Below are 16,598 nucleotides of genomic sequence, written 5' to 3'. Positions count from 1 at the left end.
AGTCACCAACAGTAATTGGTTATCACTTATGTTCAGATGGACTATTCTGGTGACAGAGCACATCTCAAGAAATGGAAACAGTAGCTATAGTCATTTTTATGGCATAGTTGGAATTCATCCTCTCTACATAACTATTGAGTGTGTGAAAGCAAGAGTACAAGGAGGTTTGCTCAGGGCATGCTTGAATTATCGTCATTTTGTTTTGTTTACATCTGAAACCTAAACAGAAAGTGTGACATTTTCTTCAGTCTGTGTGCACGCTCTACTTGAAGACGCCAAAGCGTGGACAGCAGCAGATCGAAGACAGAATCTCAATATGGTGAATCTCAATACAGAGCTCATTTTCACACTGTCTGTATGCCCCTTGTCTACCCTCCCCATTAAACAAAATAATGAATCTCAGGCCTTAAGAGGCAGAACTGACAAAGCCTAGTTTTGACCACTGATTGCGGTGCTTGCTGAGACAAGGGCAAAAAAACTCAACAACCTGGTCTTACACAGACTTCCGTATAGTAGTACAATTATGAACAGACATGTTTGACTTTTGCTCTTTTTCTACAGTGGATAGATAGTATGTGACTTCTGGCAGATAGAAAGTTTGCCCCGAATATTCCTCATATATTTTCTGGTCTTGAGTTGAGAGCTATTTTGCTCCTGAGGAGCATCTCAAGATTTTAGCAGTTAGGGGGATATTCTTGTAGGGTCAGGAAGAAGGATGGTCTTCCATTCTATGTCTCTCTACTACTCTCAATTTCCCCCTATAATCTCCATTCACAATCCCAGTTTAATCCAGCAGCTTGGAGTGCTCTATCCTGGTGATGGTCCAGTCCGGCGGCACCCCCTTAGTAAACTCCCTTTGGAATCTGCAAAAAGCCATGATGGATAAAAGGGTTGTTAAACAGGAAGTCTAAACATTAAGCACGTGAGACACTTGACAGTCATGCAAAGGAGGTTACTGCAGGTAGTTGTTTCCTTGGGAACAGATCTAGGATCTAAGACTGTTTGCAGACTTAATGCTTTCTATTTGTCAGAGAGATACTTGAATTGCTTTATCACAGCCACTTCCAACTGCAGACCATTAAATCAACTGTGAACATTGTACTTTAGCAACAATAAACAAAAAACTCACTCATAGTTCGCTGTGAGCAATCTCTTAGTCTCTGGCTCACCCTCACCACCTATGGCCACCTGAAAGATGCGTGTTCCCTCCAATGATTCCTCAGGCAACCGGGCACTTGTTAGATACCAGTACCTCATCAGAATACTGACAAACTTCCGCCCTGAAAGAATAGAGATGAATGTTTTTGTAACAACAACAAAACGCCTACAGTAGGGCTGTGACAGTCATAGAATTTTGGATGATTAAAATCAAGATGTAAAAGCAGGAAGTGTACCCATCAATATGCTGTGATTTGTTGATTCAACTTACTTGACCTTACAAAAAATAAATGTCATTGCATGAGCCATGTTAACATAATTTGAATTAATATTTACATTACCATGGAAATCATTGCATCACAATACCAGGCAATATTTACGTAATAATAACAAATTCCCCTCGACCACGCCTACAAATTGAAGAAAACAACATTCTTTCCCCATTGACCCCAGTGTAAAAGAGCCAACTTCGTTGTTTATTTTTTTGTTATACAGAAATAACAAAGCATGCTGAAATGCTGCTGTGTTGTTCAATGTACATGTAACCAGATCAAAATTCCCACCTGCGGTTCGCAATGGGTGGCAGGGTAGCCTAGTGGTTAGAGCGTTGGACTAGTAACCGGAAGGTTGCAAGTTCAAATCCCCGAGCTGACAAGGTACAAATCTGTTGCTCTGCCCCTGAACAGGCAGTTAACCCACTGTTCCTAGGCTGTCATTGAAAATAAGAATTTGTTCTTAACTGACTTGCCTGGTTAAGGGAAAAAAAAAAAAAAAAAAAATGCTAGCTCCACTCCTATTCCCCAGGCACTCTCTTTTGATGACTTTGGTAACCGTAAAAGCCTTGGTTTCATGCATGTTAACAGAAGCCTCCTCCCTAAGTTTGTTTTATTCACTGCTTTAGCCCACTCTGCCAACCCGGATGTTCTAGCCGTGTCTGAATCCTTGCTTTTGAAGACCACCAAAAATTCTGAAATGTTCATCCCGAACTAAATTTTCAGACAAGATAGAACAGCCAAAGGGGGCGGTGTTGCAATCTACTGCAAAGATAGCCTGCAGAGTTCTGTCCTACTATCCAGGTCTGTACCCAAACAATTTGAACTTCTACTTTAAAAATCCACCTCTCTAAAAACAAGTTTCTCACCGTTGCCGCCTGCAATAGACCACCCTCTGCCCCCAGCTGTGCTTTGGACACCATATGTGAACGGATTGCCCCCCATCTATCTAGCAGCACGAGCTCTGAAGGCGACCTAAACTGGAACATGCTTAACACCCCAGCCATCCTACAATCTAAGCTTGATGCCCTCAATCTCACACAAATTATCAATGAACCTACCAGGTACCACCCCAAAGCCGTAAACACGGGCACCCTCATAGATATCATCCTAACCGACTTGCCCTCTAAATACACCTCTGCTGTTTTCAACCAAGATCTCAGCGATCACTGCTTCATTGCCTGCATCCATACTGGGTCAGCGGTCAAACGACCTCCACTCATCACTGTCAAACGCTCCCTGAAACACTTCAGCGAGCAGGCCTTTCTAATCGACCTGGCCGGGGTATCCTGGAAGGATATTGATCTCATCCCGTCAGTAGAGGATGCCTGGTTATTTTTTGTAAATGCCTTCCTCACCATCTTAAATAAGCATGCCCCATTCAAGAAATTTAGAACCAGGAACAGATATAGCCCTTGGTTCTCTCCAGACCTGACTGTCCTTAACCAACACAAAAACATCCTATGGCGTTCTGCATTAGCATCGAACAGCCCCCGTGATATGCAACTTTTCAGGGAAGCTAGAAACCAATATACACAGGCAGTAAGAAAAGCCAAGGCTAGCATTTAAGCAGAAATTTGCTTCCTGCAACACGAACTCAAAAAAGTTCTGAGACACTGTAAAGTCCATGGAGAATAAGAACACCTCCTCCCAGCTGCCCACTGCACTGAAGATAGGAAACACTGTCACCACCGATAAATCCACTATAATTGAGAATTTCAATAAGCATTTTTCTACGGCTGGCCATGCTTTCCACCTTGCTACCCCTACCCCGGTCAACAGCACTGCACCCCCCACAGCAACTCGCCCAAGCCTTCCCCATTTCTCCTTCTCCCAAATCCAGTCAGCTGATGTTCTGAAAGAGCTGCAAAATCTGGACCCCTACAAATCAGCCGGGCTAGACAATCTGAAGCCTTTCTTTCTAAAATTAACTGCCTAAATTGTTGCCACCCCTATTACTAGCCTGTCAAACCTCTTTCGTGTCGTCTGAGATTCCCAAAGATTGGAAAGCAGCTGTGGTCATCCCACTCTTCAAAGGGGGGCGGACACTCTTGACCCAAACTGCTACAGACCTATATCTATCCTACCCTGCCTTTCTAAAGTCTTCAAAAGCCAAGTCAACAAACAGATTACCAACCATTTCGAATCCCACCATACCTTCTCCGCTTTGCAATCTGGTTTCAGAGCTGGTCATGGGTGCACCTCAGCCACGCTCAAGGTCCTAAACGATATCTTAACCGCCATCGATAAGAAACAGTGCAGCCGTATTCATTGACCTGGCCAAGGCTTTCGACTCTGTCAATCACCACATCCTCATCGACAGACTAGACAGCCTTGGTTTCTCAAATGATTGCCTCACCAACTACTTCACTGATAGAGTTCAGTGTGTCAAATCGGAGGGTCTGTTGTCCGGGAGGGTGCCACAGGGTTAAATTCTTGAACCGACTCTTTTCTCTGTATACATCAATGATGTCGCTCTTGCTGCTGGTGAGTCTCTGATCCACCTCTACGCAGACGACCTCATTCTGTATACTTCTGGCCCTTCTTTGGACACTGTGTTAACAACCCTCCAGGCAAGCTTCAATGCCATACAACTCTCCTTCCGTGGCCTCCAATTGCTCTTAAATACAAGTAAAACTAAATGCATGCTCTTCAACCGATCGCTGCCTGCACCTGCCCGCCTGTCCAACATCACTACTCTGGATGGCTCTGACTTAGAATGTGTGGACAACTACAAATACCTAGGTGTCTGGTTAGACTGTAAACTCTCCTTCCAGACTCACAACAAACATCTCCAATCCAAAGTTAAATCTAGAATTGGCTTCCTATTTCGCAACAAAGCATCCTTCACTCATGCTGCCAAACATACCCTTGTAAAACTGACCATCCTACAGATCCTCGACTTAGGAGATGTTATTTACAAAATAGCCTCCAATACCCTACTCAATAAATTGCATGCAGTCTATCACAGTGCCATCCGTTTTGTCACCAAAGCCCCACATACTACCCACCACTGTGACCTGTACACTCTCATTGGCTGGCCCTCGCTTCATACTCGTCGCCAAACCCACTGGCTCCAGGTCATCTACAAGACCCTGCTAGGTAAAGTCCCCCCTTATCTCAGCTCGCTGGTCACCATAGCAGCACCCACCTGTAGCACGCGCTCCAGCAGGTATATCTGTCTGGTCACCCCCAAAACCAATTCTTCCTTTGGCCGCCTCTCCTTCCAGTTCTCTGCTGCCAATGACTGGAACGAACTACAAAAATCTCTGAAACTGGAAACACTTATCTCCCTCGCTAGCTTTAAGCACCAGCTGTCAGAGCAGCTCACTGCACCTGTAAATAGCCCATCTATAATTTAGCCCAAACAACTACCTCTTTCCCTACTGTATTTATTTATTTTGCTCCTTTGCACCCCATTATTTCTAGCTCTACTTTGCACATTCTTCCATTACAAATCAACCATTCCAGTGTTTTACTTGTTTTTTGTATTTACTTCGCCACCATGGCCTTTTTTTGCCTTTACCTCCCTTCTCACCTCACTTGCTCACATTGTATATAGACTTATTTTTCTACTGTATTATTGACTGTATGTTTGTTTTACTCCATGTGTAACTCTGTGTTATTGTATGTGTCGAACTGCTTTGCTTTATCTTGGCCAGGTCGCAATTGTAAATGAGAACTTGTTCTCGACTTGCCTACCTGGTTAAATAAAGGTGAAGGGGGGGATAATTTTATTTTCAGGACAGTTTTCATCCATAAACGTCAGTTACACGGTAATAGTGCCAGCCCTAAAAACGCCTATGCCAGGTCATTCAGTTCTTATGGCAAATGCATTTATTGCACACCAGGCATACAGGCTCTGGTGAATGAGACTACTGTAATAACTCATTTCCTTCCCTTGATGAGCTCCCATTTGTTAATCTGAAATGTAATGGCACAGTGCTTACTAATCCAATCGCTTATTCAATTCTTACAGATATGCAATCGAAGTCTATACAGAAGGAAATACATCATTTTATTGGAATCCACCCACATTTAGTTAACATATTACTGCCTGTTGACATCAGAAATGATCAGTCATAGTAAAGGAGTAGGTGGTTTAGTGTGTTGTTTTTTGCTGTGTAGACATAACCTGGCTCTTACCATCATCATCATAACAGATGCCAACATCCCCTGGTGTTGTGTACATCAAGTCTTCCGGATCAGCAGAAAGTGCTTGCAGGTGGCTGGGAGGGAGCAGAGCACATTTCTCCTCCAGTTTTGCAATCAGCTGAGAGGGAGAAAATGCAGAGAGGAAATATGAGAAAGGGCCTAATGCCTGCAGATAACGTGGTATACATTTATATTTTAGTTATTTAGCACAGTAGTTCAGCAGTCCGGCTAACAACCTACCCCTGAAAGTTGTAATAGTTGCACAAGGTGCAATTTCAAAATTGGGTAGTGCATCGTCAGTTTTCCTCTCGTCATGTCAGTCATTGCACACCTTAGAGCAGGCTTTTCCAAACTCGGCCCTGAGTTTGGGAAACCCTGCCTTAAAGAGAAATGTCTAGATGAACTAGACCATTTCAGCGACATTTAGCCCATAGATTATGTTGTAATGTTTGAGTCACTCAAATATCACATGAATACACATTAGACATGGCAAAATGTATAGAATTGCAAGAAAGAAAGAAAAACAGAGGGGTGTGAACAGTTTGTGTCATCGCTCTGGATAAGAGCGTCTGCTAAATGACTTAAATGTAATGTAAATGTAATGAAGAGTGGTTGTGCCCATAGAAACTGACGTGGGGAGAAGATGTCCCCCCTAATGCTGGAAGGGGGGCGGAGGATGTTCCCCAATGCTGGAACGGGGGGCTTGAGTGAAAAAGCTTAGGAACCCCTAATTTAACAGACGCTTGTATCCAGAATGACTTACAGAAGCTATCAGGGTTAAGTGCTTTGCACAAGGGCACATTGGCATATTTTTTTACCTAGTCAGCTCAAGGATTTGAACCAGCAACCTTTTGGTTACAATGTTCTAAACCGCTAGGGCTGGCTGCCACCCCCCAACCCACTAGCAGCTCTCCTATCAATTCTACACTGAAATGACTTGTGCAAAAATGTCTGAGAATATAATACTCACGTCTTTAGCAACCAGACCTTCAAGCGACTCAAATTGACTCCCTGACAACAGTCTTGAAACATGGGAGAATGCCTGCAACAACATATTATATTTTAGCTATAACACAACGTAACAATTACGTAAGATGCACTAAGGAACCAGTTCAACTGTTCATGATTAGAAGGGGAAACAGTCAAACATTTCACAATAACTGGATTGTGTACAAAACTTAGCTTGCAGTAACGCCCACGTTGTTTCTCTTGGCAAGCTGTGGTATTAGTCAAGCATACTTTACTAAGAAATTAAGTATTTCTGGTCTAACTAGCTAGAGACTACTTATTCCACGGACTGTAGCCTACCTACCTGTTTAGATCCCTCTGTGAATTCTTCGATTTTGAATTCCTTGTCAAAATAAACCCGAATCAAAAAATAGTATATTCGGGTTCGAAACCATATGAAAGGGTTGGGGATGCCAACCACAACCACCTTCTGGTTTTGTTTACCTCCACCTCGATCAGAGCTGTAAGATCGGACTGTGGAAGCGACACCAACGGACAAAGTTGGAGCCAGGCGAGTAGTCTTGTTGGACTGGGGCTGCACAACGTGATCAGGTTTCAAGAAACGAATCAGTACTGAAGGCGGCCTGCTACGGTAGCAACCTCTTAACAGGGGCAGCGCCATCTTTTCCTCCCACAGCAACTCGGTCCTTTAGTCTGCATCGTCCGACAGAAAACATGGGTACACATTACTTGGTTTCTCTACAACCTCTGACGATAAACATCGAAAAGTAGGAAGGTTTGAGATATAATTCCTACATTACTTAATGTGTACTTTACTTAACATATTTGATATTTATATGTATATTTTTTATCTTTGTATTTTTAAGTAATATAAACACAACATTCACCCACTGATGGCTAGTATACTACGGTTCCATTTTTTGCGGAAGGTAAACAGTGTTACACTGATACATGCTCGCATATGGAACTTCAGCCATAATATCTGTCGAGTTCAGGTCTATAAAATTAAGTTATGGAACACCAGCAGAAAGTTTCACTCCCTGTCTTTACATGAGTGGATAAAGACAATTTTGCACGAAACATTTATACAATAGTAAGCCATCTCTTTCGAAAATAAAAAATCTAGTTATAAAAAAAAAAAAGTTTAGTGGTCTCTTACACAGTTTAGCAGCTGTTATAGCGAAAGCTCATGCTACTATATCCTAATATGGTGTAGTAAAATGTCAAACAAGTACACAAATAATTAAAATGTACAATACAAATAAACTATAAATCAAGAACTTCTGGGGGAATCCAATTAACAACCCAGATAGCACTGAAACTAATCAACATGCAATCAACAGGATCACACCTACTCATTCAAGGGCTTTTCTTTATTTTTACATTGTAGAATAATAGTGAAGACATCAAAACTATGAAATAACACAAATGGAATCATGTAGTAACCAACAAGGTGTTAAACAAATCTAAATGTATTTTATATTTGAGATTCTTCAAAGTAGCCACCCTTTGCCTTGATGACAGGTTTGCACACTCTTGGCATTCTCTCAACCAGCTTTGCCTGGAATGCTTTTCCAACAGTCTTGAAGGAGTTTCCACATATGTCGAGCACTTGTTGGCTGCGTTTCCTTCACTCTGCGGTCCAACTCATCCCAAACCATCTCAATTGGGTTTAGGTCGGGCGATTGTGGAGGACAGGTCATCTGATGCAGCACTCTATCACTCTCCTTCTTGGTCAAATAGCCCTTACACATCCTGGAGGTGTGTTGGTCATTGTCCCATTGAAATACAAATGATATTCACACTAAGTGCAAACCAGATGGGATGGAGTATCACTGCAGAATACTGTGGTAGCCATTCTGGTTAAGTGTGCCTTGAATTCTAAATAAATCACAGACAGTACCACCAGCAAAGCACCCCCATACCACCTCCTCCATGGAGAGCCAGAATGTTGTTGTGCTCCATAACCGCAAGGTGTCTGCTTCCTCATGCTTGTGTGGCCAAAATGTCCCTGCTTTGGGGTATTTTTCAGCAGGTCACTGTGGAATGACTCCAAATAGCTCGAATTTGAACTAAAATAAAAGGTAAAAAGAGAAGAGGGGTAGACTAAATTGAGTACATTGTCTGGAAGGTACTCTGTGCCCCTCAGGTTACATCTAACCACCTGTAATCCAATAACACAAACCAAACAAACACTACCCAATTAATTTTTATCATGCTTACTGTAAATTTTGCCATCAGTTTGTAAATATTTTGGCCAACTCACCTTGTGCAGAGCTAGGGGTTGGAAATGCAAGTTGGTGGAATCAGATTCCACCTACAACAATACACAATGTAACCACCCCAGTAATTGTATTTATCTCTATTAGACTGGCTAGCTAAGCATACCTAACATGGACATTTCAATATTTTTAACTTGCTGTTAGCTAACTAGCGTCACTAAATTGGCAGCAAGATTGCTAGCCAGCCGAGACTGGCTGAGGACCAACTAACCAACCAAAGACAATTTATACACATTCATCATTGCTACCAACACACAAACAGAGAGTGAGTTAGCTATAACAATTATATTTTTAGTGTTTTCCAGACAAGGGTGGAATAGACGGCTACCAAATTGAGATACCAAATAAGAGTAACATTAGCCAGTTTATGTTAGCTAACATCAGTCAAAGATGGAACTGAAATTGTGTTGACAGTGTGTATACCAAACGATATGATTTAGCTGATGTCTTTCAGAGTTCAATACAGGACTGACACATTAGTTAGCTAGCTAACGTTAGGTTAACTCTAATTGAGAATTGTCCGTTTTGTTGTGGAGGACCATAATCTATGGTATCACATCATTTCTCAGTTGACGTCGAAATGGATTCCCCCCATCGGTTCAGTCTGAACATCCCTCTAATAATCTTTAGTCACCGCATCATTCTTGATGGCCGCAAGCCACTAGCGGCCTCAGAATCGGGGTGAATCTCTGGTATGTAGAACCGTAAAAGGTAACTAATTTTCACCCTTGTGTGTAATTAGTACAGCCAGGCACAGAACACCACATGGGCATGATGACAAACATTAGTCAAAAACTGTTTCCCCAAAAAATTAGCTAGAGAAGTTGTAAGATTACTGTGTTGGTCATTCGAAGTAAACAACTCCATTATTCAAGTTTGTGGGAAGCAGTGTTGCCAACTCCTCAGTAAGGAAATTAGCTATTGGCTGTCCTTTTTTAAAAAAAAAATTTTATTTTTATTTTTATTTTATTAACAACAAATCAATACATAAAGCACATGAGGGAACACAAGCATACATAGATTACAAACAATGGACAATCGAGCTAGGGGGTACAATATCACATTACAATTACACAAGGACCTTAAGGGACATGCATATACTTACAATTCTAACAGCTTTTTTGTTAGTAGAGCATTTAACCGTCTTAAAATACAGTTCAATTTCTTTTTGTAGGATACGAAAATGTGGTTTTCTGTTTGTAAATTTACATTTGTGTATATGAAATTTGACCAAAAGAATAATGAAATTAATTACATAAAAATGATTCCGCTTATTTCTATTGTATGTAAAGAATCCAAACAGTACATCTCTCCACAATAGTGTAAAATCTTCATAAATGTGTTCAATTATAAACCTACTGATGTCTTGCCACAGTTTTCTTACATGCATACAATGCCAAAAAAGATGCACAACTGTTTCTGGGTGGTCATTACAAAAGGAGCAATTTGAGTTGATGTTTTCCTTAAACTTCTTCATATAGTGGTTGGCAGGAGCTATTGGCTGTCCTAAAAGTCAATAGAAGGCGCTTAATGACGTCATCGTCTAATTTGCCATGTGCATGTAATTGTGATGGACGCTGTAGGAGAGAGGAATAACGTCGTGGGAGAGACAAAAAACACCCTAAATAATGTTTAAAATTACAAAGGAGCTTTCTTCTGTCGATTTAAAAAAAAAAAAAAAAAAATTATGTCACAATTCCAACCCTCCTCCTTTATCCGGGCTTGGGACCGGCAAAAGTGACCCAAAAGAGACACTCTGGCGGAGTTTTTATTTGATTTTTGTATTTGATTTAATAAAAATAAAAAAATAGTTTAGTTTTCTTAATTTGGTTTGGTTTTTAATCTCATGGTCCAGTTAGGAGCCTGCAACAAGTCACAGTAAAACATTAACATTTTTAACCATACTTTTTTGTTGTTGTATACAATCCACATTAACAATATAAATGGACCAAAAAGAGACAATAGAAATAACTGTCAATGGCAATGTGAGAAAATTATGGTAACTGGCCCTAATTCAGGTTAATAGCTTAAAAAAAAAAAAAAAAAAAAGTAAACTAGGGCGGGATCAGCCAGCGGCGGTTTCCCGCATGCGCGATTCATTTGCAGTCTGGACGCGGAGGGGTGAACATCTCCTGCTCCGACTGCTGCGCGAGTGCTGAGCCTGTGAGTGCTCTGGGACGGGGGTGGGGCACAAGGCAGCACCTGCTGCTCGTTGAGAAGAGGAAGAAAGATACGTTCTTTCACGTCAGTCTCCAATAACACCAGAAAAAGTCGCTAGATTTGTCGCTAGTCGCTTTTTGAAAATGTGTCACTAGAGGGGTCTGAATACTCACAAAATATTTCGAAGCCCCCACAACCGGGCGGCCGTTATTGGCATTCGCTATGAATGCCGGACTTTGGTTCACTATGAGCAGACGAATACATAGGGAGTCAAACTTTGAGTCTACCAGTGAAATGAAAATGTGCGAGTACAATCTTGTGGTTTGGATAATTGTGATGTTTATGATAGAAGCGTAGCGTTGTTAGTATAGTAATGACTATAAGCCATTGCAGAGCCAGGGTGAAATTCCCCTTAAAGATAGCTAGGTGGGACAACAACACATCACATACATAGTAAGTACATTTTTCCTCAATAAAGTCTTGTAGTGGATGCGAGCTTTGACTAGAAGCCAGTGGAGCATGCGGAGGAGTGGGGATGACATGGTAGAACTTGGGAAGGTTGAACACCAGGTGGGCTGCAGCATTCAGGATAAGTTGCAGGAAGGGATGGCAAAAGCGGTGAGCCCAGCCAACAGCGAGTTGTGTGAGGTAGGGCTGTACTGTGTGGATGTTGTAGAGCATGAACCTGCAGGAACAAGTCACTGCTTTGATGTTTGCAGAGAATGACGGGGTGTTGTCCAGGGTCACGCCAAAGTTCTTTGCACTCGGAGGGGAACACCGTGGAGTTGTCAACCGTGACCGAGAGGTCTTGGTGCTGGCAGACCTTCCGAGAGAGGAAGAGCAGCTCCATCCTTTTGAGGTTATGCTTGATGTGGTGGGCTGACATACAAGCTGAGATATCTGCCAGTTGTGCAAAAATGGGTGTCAACAACTGGGTGTCAGAAGTGAGGAAAGGAGAAAAATCAGTTGAGTGACATCTGCACAGCAATGATAGGAGAGACCATGTGAGGATATGATGGAGCCGAGTGACTTGGTGTATAGAAAGAAGAGTGGGTCTATAACCGAGTCCTGGGGGAGACCAGTAGTGAGAGTACGTGGTGCAGAGACAGATCCTCTCCACGTCACCTGGTTGGAGCAGCCTGCCAACACTAACCACTAGGCTACCTGCTGCCTGCCTCCGTGACACAGAGAAGCGCAGTCTTGGTTGAGTGACCTGCCTTGAAGCCTGACTGGTTAAAATCAAGAAGTTCTGAGATAGCGAAAGACTTGGTCAGAGACAGCACACTCAAGTGTTTTGGAAAGGAGATAAATAAGGGATACTGGTCTGTAGTTTGACGTCAGAGGAGTCGAGTGTTGGTTTCTTGAGGACTGGAGCGACATGGGCCAATTTGAAGTCATAGGGGATGTGGTCAGGGATGAGTTGATGAGGAATGGGAGAAGGTCTCCAGAGATGGTCTGGAGGAGGGAATGGGTCGAGGGTGCAGGTTGTCGGGCGGCTGGACCTTACTAGTTGCAGGATTTCATATGGAGAGAGGGGAGAAAGAAGTCAAGGAGTAGGGTAGTTCTATGTTAGTGGGACCAGGGGACTCAATAAGCTGAGTGAATGAGGAGCGGATGTCGTCAACCTTCTCTTCAAAATGTTTGACAAAGTTGTCAGCAAAAGGGGGGTGGATGGAGGGTGGGGATTAAGGAGGGAGGTAGAAGGTGGAAAATAGTTTCCTAGGGTTAGAGGCAGAAGCTTGAAATTTAGAGTGATAGAAAGTGGCTTTAGCAGTGGACACAGAGGAAGATAATGTAGAGAGGAGGGACTGAAAGAGTGGTAGGTTCTCTGGAAGTTTAGTTTTCCTAAATTTTCGCTCAGCTGCCCTGTTCTGTAAGCTCGCAATGAATCACTCAGCCACAGAGCAGAAGGGGAGGGCTGAGCCCGGGAAGAAAGGGAACAGTTCGAGTTATAGGATGCAGAAAGGGAGGAGAGTAGGATTGAAGAGGCAGAATCGTGAGACAGGAGGTAGACAAAGGAGAGGATTGAGATGATTGTGGACTACAGGAAAAGGAGGACCAAGCATGCCCCCATTCTCATCGACAGGGCTGTAGTGGAGTAGGGTGAGCTTCAAGTTCCTTGGCGTCCACATCACCAACAAACTAACATGGTCATGAGTAGGGGGGGGCACATTCAGAACGTAGTGTTGCGAGAACAAACAGTCTTTTTGTTAGATAACAGGAGCCAGGTGCCTGATAACTGCATATTCTACACAGCTACAACACTGACCGCTGAAGCGCTTAGGGGGCTGGGACCAGCTCTGCGCCAACAATCAACGATAGGCTGGGTGAGTCTAAACCACGCCCAGTCTCTACTCTGACAGGCCGGCTCGGAAGCAGGAACTATTTCTTTCAGAGTATATTTATAATATCTTTGTCAAGAACAAGTCAGTTCTCTGTTTGCCCTGCGAGGTGGGACAGAGAGCCCGTATATACGAAAATTGCATTTACCACTTATTGCTTAGCTAATAAAAAATACATAGTATACAATCGGTGACTCATTGTCATATTTATCCTGATACCAGATTCGAATTAACGCAACTCTAACACTACTGTTATTTTTCACTGTCTTTTTACTGTTGTTTATTTCTTTACTTCTCTATTGTTCACCAAATACAATTTTTTTTACTCTAAGATTGCACTGTTGGTTAGGGCCAGTAAGTAAGCATTTCACTGTAAGGTGAACCTGTTGTATTTGGAGCACGTGACAAATAAACTATGATTTGATTTTAGTTGAGTTACCCTTTAACATTATAATTACTCCACAATACTGACGACGGTTAAGCTCCTAGAGATATTATCACCTATGGCTGCAAATATTGAGGCGGATAATTCTAATGCTTATGTAAGGGATAATCAACGAGGGGCTGTGCGTGGAAAATAATGAACGATGTGGAATGTGTGTTCTACGATGCGCTAGCGCGTAATTAAGTTACTAGTAACTAGCAAGTTTACTAGATAGCTAGCTACAGTAGTTACCGTGGTAACCAAACAGACTTTCTAGTTTAGCTAACCAAACTATCATTCCTGGCTTGCTATTATGAAAATTTAATTCAACAGTACCAACACTGTTTTTAATTGAACTTTTGCTTTTAAAAGCAGCTTAAACAAAACATGTACAAATTAACTATAGCCATTGAATTCGACCGTGAAAATTATAGGGAAATAATGCACGCTCTAGAATGTCCTTCAAGCCAATGAGAAAGGAGTATTCAACAATGCCATGATATAACCTATACACTATGTCGAGATTTGGCACATCAGTGTGCACCTGACAACTTGTGCGCATGTTGATTGTGTCTATCCCCACCGGGTTGAAACACAGGTTTTGGGTAGCCTTCCACAAGCTTCCCACAATAAGTTGGGTGAATTTCGGCCCATTCCTCCTGACAAGGCTGGTGTAACTGAGTCAGGTTTGTAGGCCTCCTTGCTTGCACATGCTTTTTCAGTTCTGCCCACACATTTTCTACAGGATTGAGGTCAGGGCTTTGTGATGGCCACTCCAATACCTGGACTTTGTTGTCCTTAAGCCATTTTGCCACAACTTTGGAAGTATGCTTGGGGTCATTGTCCATTTGGAAGACCCATTTGCAACCAAGCTTTAACTTCCTGACTGATGTCTTGAGATGTTGCTTCAATATATCCACATAAATTTAATTCCTCACGATGCCATCTATTTTACGAAGTGCACCAGTCCCTCCTGCAGCAAAGCACCCCCACAACATGATGCTGCCACCCCTGTGCTTCACGGTTGGGATGGTGTTCTTCGGCTTGCAAGCCTCTCGCTTTTCCCTCCAAACATAACGATGGTCATTATGGACGAACAGTTCTATTTTTTTTCATCAGCCCAGAGGACATTTCTCCAAAAAGTACAATCTTTGTTCCCATGTGCCGTTGCAAACCTTAGTCTGGCTTTTTTATGGCGGTTTTGGAGCAGTGGCTTCTTCCTTGCTGAGTGGCCTTTCAGGTTATGTCGCTATAGGACTTGTTTTTACTGTGGATATAAATACTTTTGTCCCGGTTAACTCCAGCATCTTCACAAGATCCTTTGCGGTTGTTCTGGGATTGATTTGCACTCTTCGCACCAAAGTAAGTTCATCACTAGGAAACAGAAAGCGGTATGAAGTCTGCGTTGTCCCATGGTGTTTATACTTGAATACTATTGTTTGTACAGATTAACATCTTACCTTCAGTTGTTTGGAAATTGCTCCCAAGGACGAACCAGACTTGCAGAGCTCTACAATTTATTTTTCTCTGAGGTCTTGGCTGATTTCTTTTGATTTTCCCATGATGTCAAGCACTGAGGCACTGAGCTGGAAGGTAGTCCTTGAAATACATCTACAGGTACACCTCCAATTTACTCAAATTATGTCAATTAGCCTATCAGAAGGTTCTAAAGCCATGACATAAGTTTCTGGAATTTTTCAAGCTGTTTAAAGGCACAGTCAACTTAGTGTATGTAAACTTCTGACTAGAATTGTGATACAGTGAATTATAAGTGAAATAATCTGTCTGTAAACAATTGTTGGAAAAATGACTTGCTCTCTCTAATTATCTCTCTCTTCTTTCTCTCGGAGGACCTGAGCCCTAGGACCATGCCCCAGGACTACCTGGCCTGATGACTCCTTGCTGTCCCCAGTCCACCTGGCTGTGCTGCTGCTCCAGTTTCAACTTCTGCCTGCGGCTATGGAACCCTGACCTGTTCACCGGGTGTGCTACCTGCTGTTTTCAACTCTCTTTCGACAGCAGGAGCAGGAGATACTATGAAAAGCCAACTGACAACCACTGTGAATATTATTATTTGACACTGCTGGTCATCTGTGAACATTTGAACATCTTAGCCATGTTCTGTTATAATCTCCACCTGGCACAGCCAGAAGAGGACTGGCCACCCTTCATAGCCTGGTTCCTCTCTAAGTTTCTTCCTAGGTTCTGGCCTTTCTAGGGAGTTTTTCCTAGCCACCGTGCTTCTACACCTGCATTGTTTGCTGTTTGGGGTTTTAGGCTGGGTTTCTGTACAGTACTTTGTGACATCAGCTGATGTAAGAAGGGCTTTATAAATACATTTGATTGATTGACTTGTGTCATGCACAAAGTAGATGTCCTATCGACCAAAACTATATTTTGTTAACAAGAAATTTGTGGAGTGTTTGAAAAACGATTTTTAATGACTCCAACCGAAGTGTATGTAAACTTCCGACTTCAACTGTATACCATGAGTACCTTTCATATAACCATTAATATAGTGCTTAGCCTTAATCTCTTACAGGAATAAGAACATAAAACTTAGTCAAAATGCTTTACACTTTAACTACAGCACTAGGCTCACGTGGACAGAACAATACCTAGCCTGGGCATTGCAAAGGACTTTACACAACTACGACACCAGGCTAACATGGACTGAACAATAACTAGCCTTGGAAATGCAAAGGACTTTACACAACTACGGCACAAGGCTCACGTGGACTGAACAATAGACTAGCCTGGGCAAATGAAAAGTACTAGTGCTTACACCTACGTGTAATTTCTTATTAAGGAATCTAAAACATAAGTGTACCAAAAT

At 42.4% G+C, this 16,598-nt stretch overlaps 1 protein-coding gene across 1 annotated transcript; it reads right to left on the bottom strand.

The window, feature by feature from the left end:
• Nucleotides 1-76: 76 nt before the first annotated feature.
• LOC115107684 (m-AAA protease-interacting protein 1, mitochondrial-like) lies at nt 77-7,255 on the bottom strand. Its single transcript, XM_029631210.2, has 5 exons — nt 6,898-7,255; nt 6,556-6,627; nt 5,577-5,703; nt 1,130-1,280; nt 77-863 (listed from the first exon to the last, which is right to left on the bottom strand). The coding sequence occupies exons 1-5, from the start codon at nt 7,213-7,215 to the stop codon at nt 785-787; spliced, it is 747 nt and encodes a 248-aa protein (XP_029487070.1). The 5' UTR covers nt 7,216-7,255; the 3' UTR covers nt 77-784.
• Between the last annotated feature and the right edge of the window lie 9,343 nt (nt 7,256-16,598).

This window comes from Oncorhynchus nerka, linkage group LG3, assembly GCF_034236695.1.
Source record: "Oncorhynchus nerka isolate Pitt River linkage group LG3, Oner_Uvic_2.0, whole genome shotgun sequence".
Taxonomy (NCBI): Eukaryota; Metazoa; Chordata; class Actinopteri; order Salmoniformes; family Salmonidae; genus Oncorhynchus; species Oncorhynchus nerka.
The sequence above is the reverse complement of the archived record's forward strand: the minus strand, read 5'-3'. Positions and strand labels throughout refer to the sequence as shown.